Raw genomic sequence first — 24,599 nt, forward strand, 5'->3', positions numbered from 1 at the left:
TAGTTACTTGATGGACAATTTTTTCCTGATTAACTTTGGCTATAAAATATAATTATTTGAAAGTTTTAGCTAAATGCTCTCTGAATTCCAGAATGCTATATACACTAATTCTATGTTTCAATTTTTTTTTGTGTGTGTGTTTGTTTGTTCTGTTTTTTTTGGGGGGTGGGGCACAATTGGAGCATTCCTTGTCTCTTTGAATTCTGTAAACGATTTGATGCAGTCTTGCGCTGAGTCTTGCTCTCTATGTGTATTACTCCTGTCAGCCCACAAGGGCATGTAATATGAAAGTGTTCTCTCCTGTGGATTTTTTGTTTGTTTTTTGTTTTTATTGCACACTTTTGGCTGCTGAGAGATGGAATATGACCATGTTTTCATCTCAACTTACTCAGTCCTATGGTGATTACCAATATTGCTTTAGGTGTATGGTTACTCCATATTTGATACAATACTACCACTTTGGGCAACAGCTTGTTCACTTCCCAATAGTAAACAAACAGAATTAATAAAGCCTATTTTTTTACTCAAATGCAGAATGTGCCCAAGGAAGGAGAGAGAAGATTAGCATATCACTTGTGTAATTCTTGCAGCTCTAAGAGTGAACACAAAAGAAGCTCCATTTCTGATACATCTCTGAACTGTATTTTAGCCTCTTTCCTGACCTACGTCTCTTTGCAACTTTCAATGTCGTATGGGCCAGCGGATGGTGTGGAGGCAGCTGCGTTGATTTTATACCTTATTCCACTAACATCTCCCCCTTCTCGAGTGGTGGTGATTTCTAGTTGCTTTGCAGTCTTGGTGAGGAGTGATAGCCTAAGGCATTGCTGAATGAATAAGATGATAACTTTTAGTGCACTGTTGCCAGCAGGTTTATGAGGCATGATATCTGATTACATTATTTATCACAGAAAGTATTGGCTAGAAAAGGCTTTTCTACTGCAATTTGCTAATTCAGCTTTTCTTAAATAATGTGAAATATCATTTTGATTACTATTCACAGGGCCTGTGAATAAGCAGCACTAAAAGGACAAAAACTTTTAAGACACAGCGGTATTACTAACCTTTGCGTACTGCACTACACTGATAAAAATATGATACAAGTTCTTTTCCATCTGTTCTGCTTTAAAAAGCTCCTTTATGTTTGGGGTTTTGTTTGTTTTGTTTCCTCTTCTGCTTTACTCAGAGCCTCAAAGCAGATCAGTTTAAAGCTCTACATCTATCAGTAAAGCAAGGCTTGTATTTCAGGTAACAGATAGTTTGTAAATCTAACTAACTTGTTTTTTTAGCACCTTTTCATTATAAAACAGACATATATACAGACTGGAAAACTGAAGGTGGCACAGGAAAATTATTTACATGTTTGTTGTAAGGTTAGTGGTCTGCCAGCACCTCTCTGGAAAAAGAAATTGGGGAAAGCATCAAAAAATATTTCTGCTAGAGATGGCTTCAGAACATTTTTGATGTGTACTCTCACAAAATTTGCTGAAAACACTGGAGGTGTAAGTTGCATTCCCGTATTTAGGATGCAGATGCTCATTGGGCACATCTGTATGGTTTTTTTTGACCTTATGTTTAGGTTGGCAGCTAACACAGATTTTGTGTAATACTTCTCATTCTTTGCAGCCATCGACTGTGAGCTAACAGAGTGGTCCCAGTGGTCTGAATGCAATACCTCATGTGGAAAGGGCCACATGATCAGGACAAGAATGATTAAAATAGAACCACAGTTTGGAGGAACAGCTTGCCCAGAAACTGTCCAACGTACAAAATGTCGAGTAAGGAAATGCCTCAGAGGCCCAGGTATGGAAAAAAGGCGCTGGAAAGAAGCTCGGGAGAAAAGAAGAAGTGAACAAGCGAAAAAAAATATCGATAGCGAGCAATATCCAGGTGAGTGTGAAACCATTACTTAGTATGCTCATGTCTGACTTTTGTGTGTAACGGGAAAGAGTTTGTGAGCAGCTCCTCCTTCGTGCTGTGATAATTTTTTTTCACTATTGCAGTTCAGGGAAATTTATAGCAGCAAAGTACATCAGTTTCAGTGTTTGGCTGTCATTACAAAAGTGCAACATGAGTTTAGGGCACAACAGAGAAAGGTTCACATATTTCCACATCATCACGGATAATATTTTAGCTCCTTCCCTACAAAGTGTAGAATCTGAAGAATGTAGAATTGAGATCTGGCAAAGGATTGATTGTAATGTCTATGGGACTTAATAATAATCTTTGCATCTGGTTACCTTCAAACTTTGGAAGTATTTGTTCCTGGATTCAATGCTAAATTTCAAGATTGATCAGCCTTCTACCTTAGTAACTTGATTCGGGCTGAGACTGCTCAGGGAGATGTGCTCTGTCTTCAGGAAGGGACAGTATTCAAGCACTAATCAGTAAAACATAGTATCTTATATTGACTTTATACCTTACATTATCAGGATATGAGTCATTGCTAATTTCTGGTTCATGATTGTCTGACATATAACAGTTTCTTAACTGTATTTGTTTTATAATGTAGACAGTAAATATCTTTTTAAATACAATTTTCAATGTTTTTCAGATATATCTTGAATATATTTAACTGGCTTCCTTAATTGCCTGCTGTAATAAACTAGGCAATATGCTATCTTAAATTCCAAGGATGTAAGTGTGCAGACATGCATAGTGGTACACAATCAAATGTTTTTTTTTTTCTTCTCCCAGTTTGTAGGCTGAAACCATGGACTGCTTGGACAGAATGTTCTACGCTCTGTGGAGGTGGAATTCAGGAACGCTACATGATGGTAAAGAAGAGATCCAAAAGTACTCAGTTTACTAGCTGCAAAGACAAAAAGGAGCTAAGAGCATGCAATGTTCATCCTTGTTAGCAAAACAAGGCTTCCAAGTGATGCACTCTGAGCTAAATGGAAAGTCAACCTTGGTTTGGTTTTTAAAACAACAAAAAATATACAAAGTGTATATTAGTTTTCATTTTTGCAGTGTGGTTTGCTTTTTAGTCTTGCTGGTGCAAGAAGTATATTTTATAAATATTTCCTCACAGATTAATGCTGAGAGTAGATCTTTGATACTCCAGCTAGCCCTTAATGCATAAAAATAGTAAGTCATTGTGAGTCATTTAACTGAAATACAGATGTATCTGTGGACATGGAATAGCCATATAGAAATACTACTCGTAAAGACATGGGATGCATGCATATTAACATAACTAAGTTAAAGTGACATGTTTCATATGTGGGAGGATTTCTCTCTTGATCTGATTTTGAAAATCCAAAGCAGTGCCTATGTGATTACACAACTATGCCAAGGAATAATTTCAGTAATGCTGGTTCAATAATATTAAAGGTGCATGTTTATCTTTTTACACTATTGGGTTAAGCTAATAGTTATAATAATGATAATCCTATATACTTTTGTTCACATGGATGTTGTGCTCCATGCAAAGCAGTCTTTGTTTCTTTAAAACTTAAATAATCTGTGCAGCTCAATAGTGACGTCTGCCCACTACGTAGTCACAGCACACAAAGAAAACTTGTGACTATCATAATATGTTTAGATGCCATATTCCCATGTTTGGTCTACCCACTCTTGCTCAAAATGCTTACAGAACTAATAGAAATTGGTCCAAACACAGAGAGTCACAATAGCTGTATCACAGAAAGGTTTCCACGTGAAAGATGCTAAAAAAGTAGATTCAGTTTCATGATAATGTTGATCACAAATGAAGCGAGAAAGAGGATTTTGACATAATAAAAACTGTAGAGAAAAAGTGAGACAGGTTCTTTTGCATCCCTTATAGCAAAGAAAGGGAAGGGAACCTCTGGAATGAAACAATCACACTCTTAGAAACAAAATTAAAAATCAATACAATAATATATTTACAGCAGTGTCTTTTTTTTTTTTTTTTTTTTTTTTTTTTTTTTTTTTTTTAACTCAGAGTTTAAGAGGATCTAAAAATTACTACACTTGTGAGAATTGCACATTTGCATTTGTACCACCCAGGATAAATGTCTTCCTTGGCCATGTAAGCGATGAACAAACTGCCTGAGGTTAGAAAATAGAGCTCCTCACCACTCTAATTGCTTTTGCTATTTTACGCCATCTCCTGAAGAGTTCAGCTCTTATCCCTACATGTAGACCAGTGAGATCTTGAGCTCCACTTGGTATTAGAATATAATTCTCTCCTGTATGTTTAACAATTTAACATTAATGGTAAGAGATGACGGTGACAGGTTATCTTTTTGTCCAGGAAAGGCAGCATACACCTATGTCTCTACAGAAATCATAACAATGCACTGAATATAGACTGTTGATGCTAACACTTAAAACAAGCTTGAGAGAAATGAATGGAGAAAAATTCATATTTTAGTCTCTTTAAACCAGTCTTAAATAATTTACTCACTTTTTTTAACACTTGGTCACAATTCTGAGAACCCAATGCCCAGGTTTTAAGCGTCCACATTTGATGTGAAACACAATGCACGGAGGCTGTTCAACTTCATCACCGCTGCTCTGGGAATCTTCTCATTACCTCCCCGTAGCTACATGGGCTGGTTGCATTATGCTGTAGGGCTGATCATCATCATTTCTCCACTGGACACTACAAGGGCTGCTCAGGACTCCCACAGCTGTCATATCCCACCCCCTCAAGGTATTTTTCTGCTTTTTTTTAGGCCTGGAATGAAGGTAGGGGTAGGGAAATGGAACCACTGCAGTGTTTATCCTCTCCTGCCACTGCTAAATGAAATGGGTGCAAGCTCACAGTGAACCAAACCAGGAGAAAAGACAAAAAAAAAAAAAAGCGGTTTCATGCTAAAACCAAACACTTTACATTTTGCACAGCTTGGCACATTTAATAATATAATACCAAGGTAGTTTGCCTCCTTGTGCCTATTGAAAAATTTTTACTTTTTTTTTTTTTTTTTTTGTCCCTACAGCACTGCCATTACAGTGTAGCAACGAGACCATCCCTAAGTAATGTATTTATGGTCTTACCTTGCACGTTACCCTTTTAATGACCAAAATATTTGAATAAAATGAAATTCAATGGAATGATTGATATAGAAACAGGAGGAGCAACCAGATGAAGATATTTCAGGTGAAGACACGGGTAGTTGCAAAGAGCTACAGCGATTAGTGCTAGGTGCCCAGCCAGGGCAGGGCTGCACATGCAGCCTAAATCCATACTCCACCTACCTTTGTGAGCTGTTCCTGCTGAGTCTGACAGAGACTAGGCCAGCTGAGGCTGATCATTAATAAAAATAATCATCGGCTGTGAAATCTGTGGCAGTGCTTTTTGTATGCTTGGCTCAGTGAGAGTTTGGGGTGGGGGGAGCTGAAGAAGAAAGTGGCTCTTGCATGGAAAAAAATGCTGTGAGTTTACAGACTATATTTTATCCAATCAACCCTTACCACTTGTTCATGCTACTCCTGCAGAATCGTGCTAGCTATTGCAAATAATGGGTTAAAAATAATGCTATCTTCATTCTTCATGTTCGTTCCAGTTCATCAACCTGTTTTGTCTTTTAATGACTCCCTTTGCCAAAGGATGAATAGTCCAAATACACCTGTAGGCATGTAGGAAACGCGTAACATATTTCTGAACATGCCCACAAAAATGTCCACTAAAAATAAATCAATAAATACATAAATCGGGTTTCCTTTCACTGTGGTTCTTACCAGTTTGATTCTCCATGTACTTTTTCTCTTAGCAAGGAGGCTGTTCAGTGTGATTTCCAGTCATTTCTCTTAGGCTCATTAGCGTTATGAATGTTGGATTCTTCCCACCTTGTTAATACATACAATGACAATGTAGATTGCATTTGGTCAGAAATACGTGATCATTCCTGCTTAGGTTCAGCTTTTCACACTGTTTTTCTGTTGAAGTGTTTTACAAATCACTTGTCTTTATTCTAACTTGATACAAAAAATATTTAAGCTTATTACATTTTTTTAAAAAAAGAACAAACAAACAAAAAAAGAGGTTGATTTTCTATTGAGAAAAAAAAAAAAAGCTCTGATATACAATATGTATACAATATGTATACAAGAAGTATTGCATTGTTACTGTAAACTTTCTAGTAGTGTAATAGCCACTGATTATCAGTCAATAAAAATGAGAACTGTTCTCTCGCTTCTCTCATGAATAATACTGCTGAACTGAAAGCACAGGTATCACTCCCGTTTTGTAGACCTCAACTATCAGATTTTAGCATTGTGTGTATGTTATGTTTTTCTAACATACAAACTGTAGAAGCTTTACACATAATAAAAAAGTTAGGGGCTTAACAAATGTACAGTAGGACTCTGTGTGTGCAGCATACAATTTAAAACATTTTTTTTTTATCGCATTTTTAGATTTCCTTCATGGTTTTTGTTTGCTGTGGAATTATGAAAAAGCTACCATGAATATTTCTTACCAAAGTCTTGTGTAGATGTTTTGTAGCTGTCTGGCTAACACATTATTATTTTGGAATAAAGACATCTTTACTATGAAATTTATGCTTGTATGAGATTCTATTCAACTACTGTGAATAAGTACACACACACACAAAATAAAAATAAAAAAACAACAAACAAAAAAACACCATACATGAATCAATATAATGAGTAGAGCCATGCTCTTATTTGCATTTTAGTCCTCTTCAAGCCAATGGGCTATCTGGAATGAGGTGGCTTTTATTTCACCTGGTCATTATTTCCACTTTCTTGTATTAAAGTGTTTGTTGAACAGTTTGTTGCTGTTTAGAAATCACAGGGTAACTTGTCATCTTTACTCACGTTATCCTGCATTACTCTCATGCTGATTTGTTTAATAAAAGAAAAACTATTTAAAAGAATACGATACATGAATAGGAAAACTGCTAAAACTGAGCTTCTAAAAGGTCTAATGTTTTGTGACACTTCTACTGATATTTTGTGATACCAGCAGGTTGTGTAGGCATGCTGTGAGAGTGAATACTTCATTAACAGTTACAGAGAAAAGTCCAGCAGTCAGGGGGAGCATCTCAGCAAAGCTGACGCTGTAAAAACAACTGTAAGTAAAAGCTAAAAATGACCAGTGTTTTCACGGACTAAACCTATTCTAAATCAAAAGCATAACAGGGCTGAGGTGGACCTAGCCGAAGTTGCTTGAAGATGACCCATGGAGTTGCTTACTGATAAGTAAAGGCAGAGCCTGGTCCAGTAAAACCCCACTGAAATGTAGCTGTTTGCTCCCAGTGAGAAACATGCTTGGTATCTCCAAGCAGCTGTTTCATGGCAGGTTTGTTAGTGGATACAACAGCATGAGGCGCACAAACTCACCTGCAAAGAGCTGCCTCTGGCTTCAGCAGCTCTGCTCCAGCAACATTGGGCAACTGCAAAAGAGGCAGTGCCTCCGAGCAAGCCCTCCTTTCAGTTACTCCACCATAGCATTGCTGATATTTTTTAGTCAGAAGACAAAATCAGATAAACTCACCTTTCTGTAGTCCTGCTTGGTGAATAGTGCAACTCCAGCAAAAACCTGACTAATCCTTTTGTCTTCAGGTAAAACACCGACAGGACTGAGGCTGCCTAGCATGAGCAGGTGAGCAGCAGTCTAGCCTAGCAGGACAAGTCAGCTGGACAGCAATCGTGATCTTATGGCCCATAAAGCTGTATCATAGCATCAAGTGAACCTGAGAGGGGTCACTGAGCCCTGAAGCCAGCACCGTGGACATTAGGCCTGTTAAATGCCAGCCATCCAAGTGAGTGCTTGGGACCTGCTTGGCAGTATGCCTGCTGATAACATAAGATACTCTTCTTTGCATGGCCAGCACATCTGAACCATAACCAGAAGATGTTAGTATAGCAAGTCCTCAGTGAAGGCCTGTAATGTGGCTAAATTAACTCTCCTTCTAGAGGTACCTGTCATTCTCCAGATCACTGCTACTGAGTTTCAGAGGTGACAAGAAAACTAACAAATCCCTGAAATTATGCAGGGCTCTTTGCTAAAGTCTAAAGCCCATCATTTGGCCAACTATCATTTCTGTTTCTGATATAGTTATTAATGCTGACACATGGCCGTGCTGCAAACTGCAATGCAAACTAATTGTGTGTGCGCATTTGGCATGCAGTATACACTCCCATTTTTTCTCATGTCTTTTTCTACTTGGGAAGCAGCATACTAACTACTGGGGAAAAGTCTTTTTGAGTAAATTGGAATGTGCTTAAGAATCTTTCACAACCAGATTTCAGGCACTTAGCATTCTCTGCTCCACATGCAAACCCATTTAAGCTCTTTATTGCAATGCTTTCAAGTTTGGGACTCAGTCACTTCATGCAGTGTTGCGCAAAACAAAGCAATAACAGGCCACCTGAATGATACTGAGCTCTGTTTCCTCTGGCTGCCAAAAGACAGAACAGTTTGTGCCATAACTGATGGGCACATTAACTGCTCAGTAGGCAATGACATTTTTCACATGCAGCCTAGATAATTCAATGCTTCTAAAACACTAACGCTCAGAGCTCTGCAGTCTTCTCATCCTCTTCATGAAAGTCCTAGGGAACTTTGCTTGCCCCACCATCAGTAATGAACTCCCAACCATTGAGAGAGGAAAGCTCTTCCCTTCTGCTTGCTTACCACATCTGTACAAATGGGGAAAACGAAGCACCTCATGACTCCCAGTTTGCTTCCATTTCATTAGCAAATACTGGACTATTCTGAAATGGGTCTTTTAAAATAAGCACTTGATATGTTTCATAGAGAGGTCACAGTTTCCAGACACAGGGAGGTATTAGCACCGCCCCTCTCACCACACCAAGGGCCTTAAACAAACACCTGCCCAAAGCCCAAGTACAGATCCCACTCTTTACCTACAAACCTTCAGGTATCACCTATTATTTGGCTGCAATACTTTATTAACATAAATCAGAGGTTAAAAACAACGAACAGGAAAATTCGTACTTACAGAATCCTTGTCTACTTGAGCAGTGAGGGAACCAAACCAGTGTCTAGAAAAGAAAAGGAGGAGTCCACTTTAGAACATGAAAATTGTCTTCATCATGAGTTCAGAATGCATAAAATCTTACAACTGGGAGAATATGATTTTTACACCATTGGCATTAAAAGGTACAGATAGAGCAAGACGCACAAACACAGGAACAGTAAGTACTTCCAAGTGCAAACAGGCAGCAACACAATTTAGAAAGGCTGAAACATTTGCATACTATCTCAGAATTAAAGGAAGAGACGAGCATTTGTCATACAGTATACTTGCAAATATAGTTCTGGTTTACTTCTCTGTAATGTTTTTCAAATTCTAACTTATATCTATCTGAAATGTCAGATATTATCATAAATACTTTTGAATGGGTTATTCCTGAAGGGCACATAAGCGTACAGAAAGCACTATTGATATCTTTGCATATAAATATACAGGCTTGTAATGTCTGTACATGAACACACCAGAGAAATAAAACTACAGTCCACCAGATGGCACTGGAAGCCAACACAGACAGCTAAAAAATAAAATCCAACTAAGAGCAGAGCCCGTATGCCCAATGCCACTGAGTGTGAGGGGCTGTGCAGTGTGTAAGTGGGCATTTTCCTCTTTGCAGCTGGCACCGAGAGCCTACCATGGCTTAAAAAGCACTTGTAAAGCATCGTCTTTGTGAAAAGCCACAAGGGCAATGATTAAGAAATAGTAAAGCTTCATTAAAAAAAGCCAAAGCACTCTTTAACATGCCACCTGTCCAACAGCTGACTTCAGCAGGCCAGTCACCCCCTGACCTCCTGAAGCCCACCCTGCAGTGCACACTGGGCCGTGATTTCCATCAGATAGCTCCTACCAACCGTACCCGGAGCAGTCCAAGCACAGCACCGTACCCAGCAGACTTTTTGAGCTCAGGGTGGCTGCCCCTGCTGTGAAGCCAGCTAAGCGAGCCCCCAGCGCTGTTGCCACACAGGCAATACGTGCATCAGGATGCAGAGAAGCTGCTTTGCTCTGGGAGCCCTTGATCCCCCTGTGCTGCGTACCGCAGCTCAGCAGCCTGCTGAGTAACACGTTAAGCTGCTCGGTGCACAGCCCCCAGACCTTAACATGATCGAGCCGCTTCCCAGGCACACCTGTGAATGCAGGGATGGCTCGCAGTTTTCCCTTTTTGTTCAAAATCTGATCTCATACAGTGGTATTCGAAAAGTGATTAATGGTAGAAAAACATCTCAAAGAGTTTGGGTTCAATGAGTTTCAAGATCAACAGGTTTCAAAATGCTTCATGTCTTTCCTGGCAAAAAGTAAAAACATTAGCTTATACCACTGGCTGGGCATTATACGTGAGGTCTTTTGGCTCAGAATCTGAAAAGGGAAAACAAATATGGAAAACTATGGGAATTAAAGAGAATTTTAAAAACTTACTGTACAAGTACAGATTCAGGAATATTTTCACTGCATTTGAGATATTTTAAATGTTTTGTTTAATTTCAAATGAGCTAACTTTTTAAAATCATCTTTTTCTTTCTCCTTTTTCACATTAAAGAACATCCTACAATTAAAACAGTTTGACAGATCAAGAAGACAGTAACCTTGTTAATTTTGATGCAATTTGGAAGACAAAAAATGTGTTTTAGTATGATTCACCCTAGCAAAGTAGAACGCTTCAAAGTCTTTATCAAAAAAAGATACTTTATGAATTTCTGTTGGGATTTTTTTTTTTTTCATTTAGAATAAAAATCAAAATTTCAATTATCAATAGGAATGTTAATAGCACGTATTATTCCAAGTAATATATACCAAACTGACTCCCATTTAGAATAGGAATCTCCTAATTAAGGTGTGAATTTTACATTTTCAAATAGAATACTCAAACAATACCATCTACAACATCAACTACTAACAACTTGATTTTAGGACCTATAAAAAGCTTATTTACTCACGTTGAGATTTAAAATGCAAAACAGAACTGCCAGCCAACTTAATATCCCTTTAAGATCCTAGATTCCTCACTAAGGTTTCTCTTTTTGGTTTCTACTCAGGCCAATATTTTGGCACACACTGGCTTCCAGAGCATCTTGCATGGAACAGTTCAAGAGTGGAAAAGTTGCTGATGGAGGGATTCAGGAGCGGCGCTGTACTGCCACACAGCTTTCTCTTACCAGAAGTCTAACGTGCACATGGGGAACCCATACTTATCCTTTTTTGTGCTGCTAGAAGCTGAAGCATAGCTCTTGTTCTAAAGCAGCATAAAATGTGTCTGAAGCCTACCTTCTACTGATATAATATGTTAAATATATCAACAATATTTTGCTTTCTTGAAATTCTGTTTGCTCCCAGGTGCGTTTTTTAGAGCTCTTCATTTCTGTGGTACCTGAAACCAGACCAGCTTCCCTAAGGACACCTCAGTCATTTCTGTCCTGCTGCAGCGATCTTTTACCTTTTCCATTTATAACTAAAATAAAAATTACATGAAAAGAAAAGAAAAACACCAACAACTACAACAAAAACAGAGATGATAGTACAGAACATATCTCTAATTGAAAGAGACATTGTTTATTTTTGTCTTTTATCAGTTCCTGGGAAAATAATTTCTATTAACTCCTTTGGTTCCTTCAATTAACTCCTGGAAGCTACCCCCAGATTTCAGAGAGTTATTTGCTATGAGCCCATATGCAAAGCCTGACAAGGATGTCCATGGCAGGTCACAGCAGAGGTGTTAATGACCTGAATGTGTTGATCCTCTGCTGTTCCAAGGAGACAGAAAATCACAGCTTTTCTGAGATGCTGTGTTCCTACTTGCTGCTGAGTAGCCCAAACAGGGCTGGGCTTGCTGGTGCCACCGCTGTGGATGGTTATTTTAAATACTCTCCTCTAGAGAAGGGAAATAATTAAAAACACTATGGGAAAGACCTCTAAACTAGTAATAGTCCTGTAATGGTGTCATGCGCATACATGAAGACAGAGCCATGTATGAACAGGTCAGAAACACGGGGCTTTCTTCATGAGAAGGAAGGACCCAGCCCCAAACCACCAATACGTCTGATATGTCTTTATCAGAACGGGGAAGAACTGGCGACACCAAAAGCAGCATCCAACCCATTCCCTCAGCTACCTTGGCCCTAACGAGGCCGCACACACAGGAGTTGAGGTGTAGGGGCAGTCAACATCATTCCCCTGCCAACACCCGTGCCCTGGGCGGTATCCTCAGCTTTTGGGAGCCGAGCAGCTGTACTGCAGCACTCAGCACTCTTCCACCAGGGAGCCTCAGAAGCACCCTGGCACATCCCGAGGCAATTTCACCCACTGCCCTTCCACATCAGGAGATGCACAGAAAGAACCCTGTAACCTCTGGATCCCGACCAGGCTGGAGCGCCCGTCTCAGACTCCTCCGCAGTGTCTGCAGGCGGCAGCACGAGAGCAGTTTTCACACACAGCCCGTGTTGTTCTTCCCAAACCCAGACACGAGCTGTACGAGGCAGCAGGGCGATGAGCAGAGCAGAGATGCCCGTGGATCAGCAGAGTGCTTTTGACTTTAGGAGAGCTCCCAGACTACAGCTGCTGTGACTTGCTTTCAGGTTACCAGCACCATCCAGACCTGCCAAGTGCCCGCAGGCAGCAGCAAATGGGTCAGTCAGTGCCCGGGCAAGGCGGTGGGGCTGCTGCAACCCTGCGGGGCTTTAGGAAGTCACTTTGGTTCTTTCTTTGAGCCCCTACTGAAAATGGGCCCAACTCAGAACAGATGCCTTTGTGTTCTCTTCAGATTTCTCTTTTAATAAAGGCAGTATTTCAGAGCAAATTTTAACACTGATCCAAAAGAACTTTGTTAAAATCATCACATTGTAAAGCTTCAGATCCATGGCCCACAGAACATACCTGCAACAATTTAGGCATCTGATCCTATAAATAAGAGCAGGGAACTAACTGCTCAGTCCCCAAGTTTTACATTGCTCCTTTAGGCCTTCTGCCTTCCCCAACCCCACTCCTGCTGGCTTGGAGCGATTATGTTAAAGTAGCTGGGTACTTGGAGATATGGTTACGGAAAAACTAGAACAGAGCATAAACAATCAGCTGTGTGACTTTGCTCAAGAAACTACAAAATCTGTCCTCTCTTCCCTCAAATCCCCAAAGACAAGAATTTTCTAAAAGCAAGAACTGTGTTGCTATGACAACTGTAAATAGTACCATCTTCTCCCTCACGTTTTCCTTTCAAACAAACTAGTTTTTAATTGTATATTTTGTCTTAATCTAAATTTTTCCACGTCAAGTTTCTGATTTAACACACTGCAGCAGGGGCTTACCATCGAGCAGGGAGGGTTTCATTGTTAGAGAGAAGCACATCCACCTTTCTGCTTTCCCGAAGATCTGCATCTGGACAAACTAGACAGCTTTATAATGAACCTTAGCACACAGCAGTGGGCTGCAATTGCTCTGCTGAGCCTCACTGGGGACCCCCATCCTCATGTGCACCTGAGGGCCTGCTGGCCTGGGAGGTGCCTGCACTCCTTGTTGTCACTGTCACCAGACCCGCTCAGCCCTTCTTGCCTGGCAGTCTCGTCTGAGTTACAATCTCTGTTGTAACTCTGAAGACGTAGTGCCCTGAGCACACACTGACTATGGAGCAGCACAACTGTGAAAAGATGCAAAGCTGCAGGTGGGCTTGAGACAACATAGACGAGACTGAGAATTTCTTCTCCAACTTCTCACTTCTTAAGATTGGGGGCCAGGTTAAATCAGGCATTGTTTTATAACACATTGCTTAGTGTAATGAGTTTTTACACCTTCCTCATTCAGTAGGGGAACTCTGCCGTGTAACAGAAATAACATCTGAGAACCTTATCTGCGCAGAGATGTTTTCCCCGACAATGTGAATTGATCATCCTTCCTTCCAAAAAGAGGGTTAAGGCTGTGCATGTTTTGAATCCTATTAGTAAACCACATTACACAAACCAACGTCCCTGTTTGCTACAGTGAAATTGCAAATTAACCCCCTTTAAAAGTAGGTCAGCTCACATCACCTATGAGAGCAGTACTGTGTGATCAATCTTAACGTCATTATCAAGTAATCTGTAGAAAACTGTTTGGCAGACAATGCACTTTGACTCCATGCCCAGGGCTTTGCTTTGTGATTAATGATTATGCTGCTTCCTATTTGTCCCCTGGTAAGTTACAACTGTCCACCACTTAAGCAGACTTCATCTGAAATTCATGGAAGCATTAAAAATCACCAAAAGGGAAAGAAGAGCAAAGGAAGAAAAACATTTGCAGTATTCGAGGGAAAAGTTGCTAAAAGTTCACATTTCAGACTCGCTCTTTGATAACCATATGCTTTCAGAGTGCTTCTGATTTAATGTTTCATGCATACATACAATACTATTTACTCTATTTACTTTTAAGAATCTGAACACATGCTTACTGTTAAAAATTTCTCCCAATGTATTGTTATCCAAGGTGCCAGAACAGAGTCAGGCATCTACAGCTCAGACTAAATTAGGCTGCAGCCCTACAGGCTGGTAAACCTGCATCATGTGTGGTTAGTGGATGTGTGACATCATTTACTGAAACTATATATTTTTGTCCTATTTTATTTTCTCAAAAGAGTGACTGAATCACGGACTGATTTACTGCTGTAGATGAACTGTCTGTTTTGGCTTTTGGGTGCTTCCACTGCCGTGATTCCTCTAGACATCAAAGCCAGCAGAATGCTCTTAGCTACTCAAGATCTATGCCTGCCCTTCAAGAGGGACTGATACATAGCATGGACTTCGTTTTGAAAGAAATACAATTGTTAAGGTCTTTAAAGATCAGCATAATTAGATGAGATGGTTGATAATTAAATGAGATGCTGAGATGGATCCCTCAGGTTGTTGTTTGATACCATGAAATATTGGGTAACACAAAAGGCTTAGTGGCCTAAAAAGGGTGCTGTCGAATGTAGCTTGCATATTCACAAAGCCATAGCTGTTTGATTCATCTGCTCCAGCACCTGTAACAACAATTGCTTTTCAACAATGTAAGGACAGGAACATGAAGAATTTTGCTTAGCATTTTAAATTCTGAATCATTATAATGTTATGCACAGCTGCATTTTATTTTGTTTGTTTTCCCTGACAGATAATATTTCCTGTTAATTTTCTCCAAACAGCTTACTGGCAAAAGACGGTGCCACACATTGGCAATTTAAAACTACAACTAGCTCAGCCAGACAGTGAGATAAAAAATAAATGAAACAAAAAAAATAATAATAATAATAAAGAGAAATAAATCTGAAGAGCATTTCTTGTAGCTTCTTTTCTCTTTTGGAAACTCATCAGCACTCTCTTGCATTCTTTGATTTTAATCCATAGGGAAATATTAATTGATCTGTGAGCCACGTATCTGAGTGGCTGTAGGAAAGTCAGCAGAAATTGTATAACACGTAACACTCACATGGCTAATACAAACCTCTCCAACGAATTCATAACCTTTCATATCTGCAAGTTACACTTTTCCTGCAGCCAGGAGGTGGCTGAAATGATGTAACTGAATTTCCCAACTTTGTCGATGTTAACTGAGGATAGCTGGCAAAATGGCAGCAAAACAGAAACACAAAGATGACCCCTCCCCTATTCAACAAGGCTCAATTTCAGTGCCTTATTTCACAGAAGAAACTTCCCAGTAGCAAAGACCGTATGAATTCTTATTTTGCATTAAGGTATGTGAGGGTTTTTTTCTTTTTTCCAAATCCACATCACAAAACGCAAACGTTTTTGAGGAAATACAAGTGCCCTGTGTCAAGTTCTCCTCGCAGCCTTGAATGGACATCGCCCTGTACGTGCTAGAAAAGGCAGTCTCTAAATGCACAGCTACCTTTCCCTGCCAGAGGGCCAACCCTGCAAATATTATTCATGAGCATTAAATAGGAAAGCTTACAGAAATACAATCCCTGCCCCTTCCTGTGGCATCGAGAGGCTCTTCTCATCAGAACAGATTGAGTTTGCTTGTAGAATGGCGAGAAAGATGCTGAATTGTGCTATCATTAGAAAAAAGGCAATGTCTCCAAGGAGGGGAAAACACAGATGAGGCATAGCTGCTCTCCGACTCACCCTACCCTCCTCGGTGTCTAGGAAAGGGGCTGGGGCTACATCAGGCCAGATGGAGGCAGACGTTTCCATGGAGGTGCTTAGCAAATGGTCTTTTGCCTGAGAGTGAGTCTTCCTCCTCTCTGCCCTCTGTACATGCCCCTGCAGCCACGCACTGAGCCCAGGATTTGAACCATCTGTGCTGGATCTCTGCTGTAATAATCTTATGTTTTAGTTGGCCGTAAAGTTGGAAAGAAACAATAAAAGGGATAAAATATAATGAAAGCCAAGGAAGTGACAAAATAAATTAAACAGTTGGAGAAAATAGAGGAAATGCATAATAAATATAATCATTAACATTCTCCATGTGCCAGTAATTTAACAGGCAAAAACAAAGATGACTCAGAGATTTTCAAAAGTTTTTAAAAGCAGAGCTGTTATTCACAAGTCTGACTTTATTTTTCTAGAGACTTTTTTTTTTTTTTTTTTTTTAAAAAGTTTGGTACATATTTCGTAAAGTGATGGTTTTATTTTGCAGGCAAACAAAATCAAAAGGTGTGCCAAGACTTGCTGATCTCACAGAGATCTGACAGTTTCAAAGGCAACAATATAATTTCTTCTTATTATTATAGGAAAGTATTGTATTAAAATATTATTATTTCCTAAATATAATCTGCCTCTATACTGGCTATAGTAGTTATGAAAAAGAAACAGGGAAAAAACGAGGTCTGCTTCAAGTGTTACTTTAAACATTGCTTCTTATGTACTGCTAAAATACTGCTAATACACATCTGGAAATCCCTTCAACAAACAAGTGGGTGGAGAATGTGAATGTGATTATATTCTCTGTAAATACAAGACGGGTTAGTTTAGTCCTCTTACTGTCCCAAGGGGCTATTGTTTTTGTAGGCATTATTAATGTTACCTGTCTTTATTAGGCTAATTATTTGTTGTATCAGTTGAAAAACAGCCTTATGAAGCTTAGCATTAGCTCTATGTTTCTACAGAAAGCAGGTTCACAGGAAACCCTTCAGATCATTAAGCGTTATGCCTATTAATAAGTATTTGTTGAATTATCGCCCCTGTTTCTCATGTGCAAGATCCAGACCCAACTGCATCTATACAATATCTTCTCATTATAATACCAGTGCTCTTAGGAATGGTGAATGCCTTGAAATGATAAGTTTAGATGGCTTTCCAGCTCAGAAGTGTTTATTTTTAGGATATGCTGAACAATGCCTTTTGTATGCATTTAAGTATGTAGGCCACTCGCTGTAAAAAGTCACAGTCATATAAACCATGAAGAGTGGGCCCATCCAGTGATGTGATCAGAGGGGAAAGGACTTTAAAGGAGAGAATTATAATGGACTCTTGAAATGCAACACGGGTTTAATTGGAAAGACTAAGTGCCTTAAAAACTTTTTGCTTCCCACGATTCTGCTTCTCTAGAAAAAGAGTAGGCAGAAGGGAGAATTGTTTTCACAGAACAGTATCAGTAAGGGAACAATATAATCCTAAAAAAGATAGCTCAGAGTTTGCAGAGCTGCCTGCAATAAAAGGATGTCATCTGGTGTGGTAGGTAAAATATTTTTGTGATGTCTTAAAACTTAGATAAAGTCTGGTTCTATACACAGGACTTGTGGCATATTCAGGCAGAACTGTGTTCATCTACTTCGCTTTCCATCGTCCACAGCAAAATTGTCTACTGTTACAAAGAATTTGACTATTGTTGCAAAGGCAGGGAAAGAGAAAGAAGGGATTATGCTCAAGAGAATATAGCAACCTGTACAGCTTTTACTTTCACATTGTTAAACAAATATATCAAAACCACTAGAAAATAACAAAAACTAAATCACAACTTCTTTATACACATGTTGGTATTGTTTTGCCTGTAAGAGTAGTCCTTCCTGTTGCATTCACCATTGTACTCCACAGATAATTTTAATCTATGACTGCATTAATAGATTTCAGACAGTCAAATCTATAGGACCTATATACAGCCTCTGATGAAGTACATATCTCCATTACATAACCTATACTCCCATATATTTTGTTTAGTCTGCTATTAAAGTAATCAAACTTTACACTACAACAGGTAATCGCTCCCTTTAATAATCTGCATCCGTCACCACGTATATGGGGTTTGTGTGCACTGCCACTGCTACACATGCTGAGCCCAACTCCAGGCACGTTCATCCTGCCCTCCAATGCAGCTCACATTTATTCTCCATTGCCACTAGTCAACATTTTATATTTATCTCTGACAGGATACACAGATGCTGGCAGCACTAGACTGATGCATTGACTTGCCAGATTTGGTACAAAAATAATTGCAGTAGTTTCACATTTGCTAAATCCAAAAAGTAGATTTTTAGTTTTCAACAAGTGCTCAAGTACTCTGCCACATTTTCCCAGCTGTTCAAAGGAAGATGTATTTTCTCTCTAACAGTAACGGCTCTTACAGAGCAACAGAAAAGCATACTTGTAAGATTATTTTAATATTTTCAAGCACACGGTAATTCTCACATTCTGCTCATTTCCCTATTTTCCAGTGCAATTTGATCTTGGTAAGTGGTTCATATAATGGTAGCTTCAGCTTAACCCTTCTGAGTCATTCTGTCAAAATCATGAGTAACGATGCCCTCTAAAAAAATACATAACACACTTGACTGAAATATTCATGTTACGTACACATTTCCCACTCAAATAGCTTCACCTAATAATGAAAACCTTTAGTACATGAAAATGATAAGATTAAACATGATGCCTTTCAACGTACTTGTTCCCTTCCATCTCAGAAGAGCAGTATTAGCTAAAGCCAAAAGGATCACTAACGCCTCATCTGCTAAACAATTGCATTAAATTCTCCATCGCTAGTAGAAATAAGGTGAAATTTCAAACAATCAGGGATTTTATGTGCTCTTATTACTACTGAGATGCAATAAATCCATGTTTATTCAGTCTAACATAAATTATATGGTCTATATATTAAAATATCTCCCAGGATATAACTAGCTGCACAGGAGGCTGGACACATGAAGAACAAATTAGCCTTCCATCATTGCTGCTTGTCATGTTGTGAAATGCTGAGTACCTGAGAAATACTGACCAAAAAAAATACTTATAATTGCATAACTGAAGACAATTTCAGAAGAACAGGAGAGAAAAAGGACCACGTCCCCTAGTTATAATGCCCTGCAGGACCAAAGGCTGTTAAAATACTCCTAAATCATTGCCTCTGGGCTTGTTTTTTGTTGTTTTTGTTTTAGATCAATCACAAAAAGTTGTTTCTGCTATTAGTCTGAGGTACACAAAGTTTTCATGATGCCCATACAAGATTTTCATACTGAATATTTAAGTGTAATAAACAGCATTCACTTTAGTTATTACAACAAATCCTGCTCTCATGAATGTGCACAACACTTCAAAGGATCTAGCAAAGAAAGTTTCAGTCAAGTGGAGTTTTATAAGGGATGTAAATCCCACCCCCAGAACAAGTTGTGGTTTCATTCTAATGAGTGATCTTAGCAGCAGGATTTAAATGACGTGTATCAATCAGACCTCCTTCCAGGAAAGCATCCACATCTTCAGCAGCACACTGACTGAGGCAACCCTTTTTCCACCCACCCTTAGACAAAAAGCTCATTCATTTGAAATGCACTGTGGATACACAACAGAGCATTAACAACCACTGAAAGGTTTTTAAAAGGACAACCAATACATATATATGTATATTAAGCAGAAATTATCAGTCAACACTTCTGTAGTTTTCTAAGTAGCTCAGCATAGCTTACAAAAACTGTTGGGGTTTTGTTTGTTTCTTTGTTTTTTTTTTTTTTTTTGTTTTTTGTTTTTTTTTTTTCCTGAAACAATAGAGTAAGGAAGTAAGAAAATCTAGTTAGCTGAAAATACATGGGCAGATAGTGATAGGACAAGGGGGAATGTTTTAAAACTAAAAGAGGAGAAATTTAGATTAGATGTTATGAGAAAATTCTTCATTCAGAGGACAGTGGGCACTGGAACGGGTTGCCCAGAGAAGCTGTGGGTGCCCCATCCCTGGAGGTGTTCAAAGGCCAGGCTGGATGGGGCCCTGGGCTGCTGGGAGGTGTCCCTGCTTATGGCAGGGGGTTGGGATTGGATGGGCTTTAGGGTCACTTCCAATACAAGCAATTCTGTGATTTTATGATACAAAGAATGAAAGAATATTTTTAACAAGTAGATTCAAGGAAAAGAGAATAGCAAGAAAAATGCTAGTCATTTGCCCACAATTTTTGAAACGCTTAATATGGAGAGAAAAAAACATTCTTGAAAAGTAGCGTTCACTATGGCTTCTGGGCTGATTTTTAAGCTGCTGGCTGAAGGTCAGCATTGTGCTTGATACCCTAGCACCCAGAGCTACAACCAAAAGGCTAGAGCTTGAAGGAATCAGAATTTTTACTTTTATGCAACAAATGTGTAATCACAATATTTCAAAAATGTTTCAGAAAATTGTATTTGACATAATTCTCCTGTATTTGTTATGTGTCTAGGAGCACTCTTTCCTTGTACACACCATCTGGCATAATTAATTTAAGAATTAAATTCTGCCCTCAGTATGGACATATTGTTACTCTCGGTAGAACAGAGATGATGTTTGAAATTAAAAAGTGTGGGCTAATACAGTAGTTGTGCAAGTTCCTTTATTTGTACCTTTCAATCACAAAAATTAAAGAACTTCTTTTTGTCAGATGCTTTGTAGCTGCTTATATCCCTGACAAAACATGTGAGTAGGGCATTTATTGTCTCCAGATCCCATGTTCTGTGAAAAGAACCGGTATCAGGGGTACTATACCCTAAGCACACACCTCTGACACAAGGATGGACCTCCCAATACACATGGCTCATTCAAGCCCCTTGTTGCAGGGGGGAGGAAAGTCATCTGCTGAACGTGCCCTTTTGCACAGGTGTTTGCCTGCCTGTATCACTTCCCAGCTCCTCGCTGAATCTCCTTTTTGCTCTTCTTACATTTAACCCGTTCTTGCCTTTGGCCACTTTCTGCTTTATTCTACTAGACATCCTTTCTTATTCCCTATGGGTTCTGTATCAAGCTGGATTCTGCTCAAGGGTAAAAGCACCCCCAAAACATCAGGACCTTAGGGAGCCAATCAGGTCAAGCTTTGTTCTTCTGTCTTTTAAGACGTCTGGCATATTTTCCTGCACCAGATTTAGCTACGTCTAGGATAATGTACTGTTAGATATGTTTATTGTAGTGCAGCAATGAAACCCGTTTCCTACATGAACACCCCTTCACTTGTTCATTCTTCCTGCTTTGTTTCATCCCCTGCACTCCCTCTAGGTGGAGGAAGGAAATTTTTTTTTTTTTTTTTCACTTGAGGAAGTACAGATTACAACTGCATAATGTTACCCACTATGTTTTGACAGATATTCAAGATAGCAGAAATTTGCTCAAGCAAATTTTAATTGCAATTCAAACTTTTGCATGAGAGAGAATGCTGTACAAACAGAAGCCTATTTGTGTCAGTCTTCAGCACAGGGCGATTTGCGTGCTTGAAACACTAAAATATTTTGTGAAGGGGGAAGAGCTTTCCTCTTCATGATCAGAGCTCCACAGCAATTGTTGAACCTACACCAATGAAGCACAGAGCCACTGAAATACTTAATTATGCCTTCAGAGTACTGCTCAAATACCAGTATTTACCTCTGAGGCTACAACTAAATTGCATGTTTCTGATCTAGCAGAGAGAGCTTTCCAGAGTCAATATTCATATTGCTGTGGGGACATGCATCTAGTCTCTACATAATCTCTATATAATTTTATATTATTATTATTTATAATACCATATAGTGGGTAAATAACAGCAGCTCCGTATTCAAGTGGTGTTAATCAGAAGCTGATTTCAGAGAGCAGCGATTCATAAATCAGCCTCCTTAAAATGAACACAACAGCTTCCCATCATGCTAATCAGACCAAGACCTGCAAAGTATGGGAAAAGTACTCCCTGAAAATTGTCCCGAGGTTAAAAACATGCCCGTGGGCTTAGCACCAAGTTGTTCCTTTGCTCCAGTTCATATTCATCATTTTTACTGAATAAAATATGATCCCCCTAACAAGATCAGTTTTATTTTTACTTTTTTACTTTAGGCACTGCATAAACCTATAGCTGGAAGGAAATTACACTCCTCCAAAAGCTTAGTATGTAAATCAACAAGCTAGGGAAAGAACTGGAGGGAAGAACAGAGCAATGTAATATGCACAAATGTACAGATTTAAAGGACAATAACAGCTTTAAATAGACTTCTTAACTCTTAATGAGAAATATTTTTCTGTAGGTTTAGTAACATTAAAAAAGATTGTAATGATTTTTCATTAAACAAAAGTTTGAACTTGAATGAATGCACTGATCTGAAATATTTCATGAGGAACATCAAGGTAGCAATCTACAGAAGTATTTATAATATTGTAAAGCCAGACAGATTTATTAAATGTTTAAACATATTCTAACATTCACCCTGAAAAACACTTCAGCAGCTGCACAGACATGGTTTTGGCAAACACTTTGTTGCATGCCAGGAGCTCCAGGAGGCACATAGGTGGCTACATGGTTTCTTGGCAGGTCAGAATGGAAAACAATGCCATTTAAACTATGTACAGATCCAAAATATTTTTGGTTTTGTTCGTTTTTCTTTTGTGATTTTGTTATTGTTATTGATTTTTTGGTTTGTTTGTTTTTTGGATGAGGTGACCAGTCTCTGAGGACTCAGAGTTTTGTGAACATTAGCTAAAGCAAGCTCACACCCCAGCTAACGAAGGTAAAAGATAAAGCACACTTTTCTCACTTTGCTGTCCCAAGGGACAAAAATATTAGGGTTATTACCCCACAAAAAGTAATTCCTGTGTAGTGACCTATAAACTGCCTTTTGACCGTTACCAGAACAGTCTGATGAGTGATGCTGTGCATACACATTGGGGTTTACGAAGGTGGGACCTCCTCAAATTAGCAAGCAAAAACAGCACGTAGAAGGGAAAACCTGCTTTCAGTACTGTTCTCAAAAATCCACTGTTGTATTTAGTAAAAACAGTGCTTCATCAGAGATCTGCCTCCTACTCCTAATCCTATGACTCACTCTGATGTTGGTATTGTATTTATAATATTGCTTTTCTCCAATTAAACATGCAATATTTCAATAGCATTGCAACCATAGTTTTTTTTGTTTGTTTGTTTGTTTGTTTTTTGTTTTTTTTTAAGAAGATGGATAGAAAATTAAGGCCATTCTGCTTGAAATGTAAAGGAAGATAAGCATCCTTTATAGTGATTTTAAGTAATGGGAATTATTAATTTGGCAATACAGTTGCTCAGTGGTGATGACACTAATAATCAAGTGATTATAATAAAACAAATACTTTTATTTATCATTCCCACAGCTGAGATACAACAGCTCTTCAGTGAGAAAATAAAACTATGTTTCTACTTTCCGCGAATTTCTGTTATAGTCAGTCTAAAGACTAAATTTCTGTGGCAATTTCTTCTTTTGTATCTGTATCATATGTGCCTGTGTTCTCTTACTATTACTGCTAAAACAGTGATATAAAAAGGGCAGATGAGAAATAGAGCTGGCAAATGTGATGTTAATACAAATGGTATATGAAAAGCAAAAGTATCTTATTCTCTTGAAAATTCTAGGTTCCAGTTTAAACTGGTTATGGTCTGTCACTGCTTTGCCTTAGAAGAATAAAAATGCACAGTAGACACAAATCTCCTTGATTATCACAGTTTGCAAAAACATGCACACACTTAAAGACTAGTAATACTTCAGCACTGTTATTCTCAGTATTTTGAGGTATGTGAGAGATATTTTGTTTCAGATTTAGAGTCTCAGAGCATAATCCTCCTATTGGCAGGGCATCGTTTTGCTAATCTATAAGTGCAAATACACACATGCATGCACTATATAGTGTAATGGGCTGAAGGTGTAACTGCAGTATCTAGGTATTACAGCACTACTAGTATTAAATCAAAACATCTACCCTTTAATGAAACCCACTCACTCTGATCTAAGCTTTATCCTTTTTATAACCTGAATGAAAAGGACTGTGAACAAAAGAGTATTATCACTCTGGGAATTTAGGAAAAGATCTACCCACGCGTGCCGTGGTACTCAAACCACTGTTGTTTTTTTTTTTTTGGAGTTCATAAATCTGTGGTGCACAGATAACTGAAATGGACTTGACATTAATAGCTTTGAATGACCCACTAATTTACAAGCTGTTTTCCCAATCCAGTCCTTAAAATCTCTCACTATGTTTTTGTTAATACAGATGTACATATAATACAGATTTATAAATATATTTGTAAATATGTTTATATAAATAACTAGTATTGCCGAGTCCTTTGGTTTCATTCAGATCTAGAGTGAATCCTGCCTACTTCATTTCCCAATATCAAGATTTACTTTATGAATGGAGTGCTCACGCCTGTGATTCTGATACTCATATCCATAACTTAATGATCTCACCAAACACACAGAAAAACCCTCATTTATTTCTCTCCTAAATGGGTGGCCAGCCTCTGACTCCCACTTTGGTATCTTTGTTCCACTT

At 38.7% G+C, this 24,599-nt stretch overlaps 1 protein-coding gene and 1 long non-coding RNA gene across 2 annotated transcripts in view; one reads left to right on the forward strand and one right to left on the reverse strand.

The window, feature by feature from the left end:
- The window catches only part of SPON1 (spondin 1), a 179,325-nt gene extending 175,451 nt beyond the window's left edge, over positions 1 to 3,874 (forward strand). The window contains exons 15-16 of the mRNA XM_032187876.1: positions 1,624 to 1,887; positions 2,695 to 3,874. Of these exons, the coding sequence (XP_032043767.1) occupies positions 1,624 to 1,887; positions 2,695 to 2,858 (428 nt within the window). The 3' untranslated portion in view covers positions 2,859 to 3,874. The remainder of the gene's footprint in view (positions 1 to 1,623; positions 1,888 to 2,694) is intronic.
- LOC116489470 overlaps positions 1 to 24,599 on the reverse strand; it is a 101,238-nt gene that overhangs the window by 37,093 nt on the left and 39,546 nt on the right. Inside the window, exon 2 of the long non-coding RNA XR_004253297.1 lies at positions 8,919 to 8,961. This is a non-coding gene — a long non-coding RNA (uncharacterized LOC116489470). The remainder of the gene's footprint in view (positions 1 to 8,918; positions 8,962 to 24,599) is intronic.

Source organism: Aythya fuligula, chromosome 5 (assembly GCF_009819795.1).
Source record: "Aythya fuligula isolate bAytFul2 chromosome 5, bAytFul2.pri, whole genome shotgun sequence".
NCBI lineage: Eukaryota > Metazoa > Chordata > Aves > Anseriformes > Anatidae > Aythya > Aythya fuligula.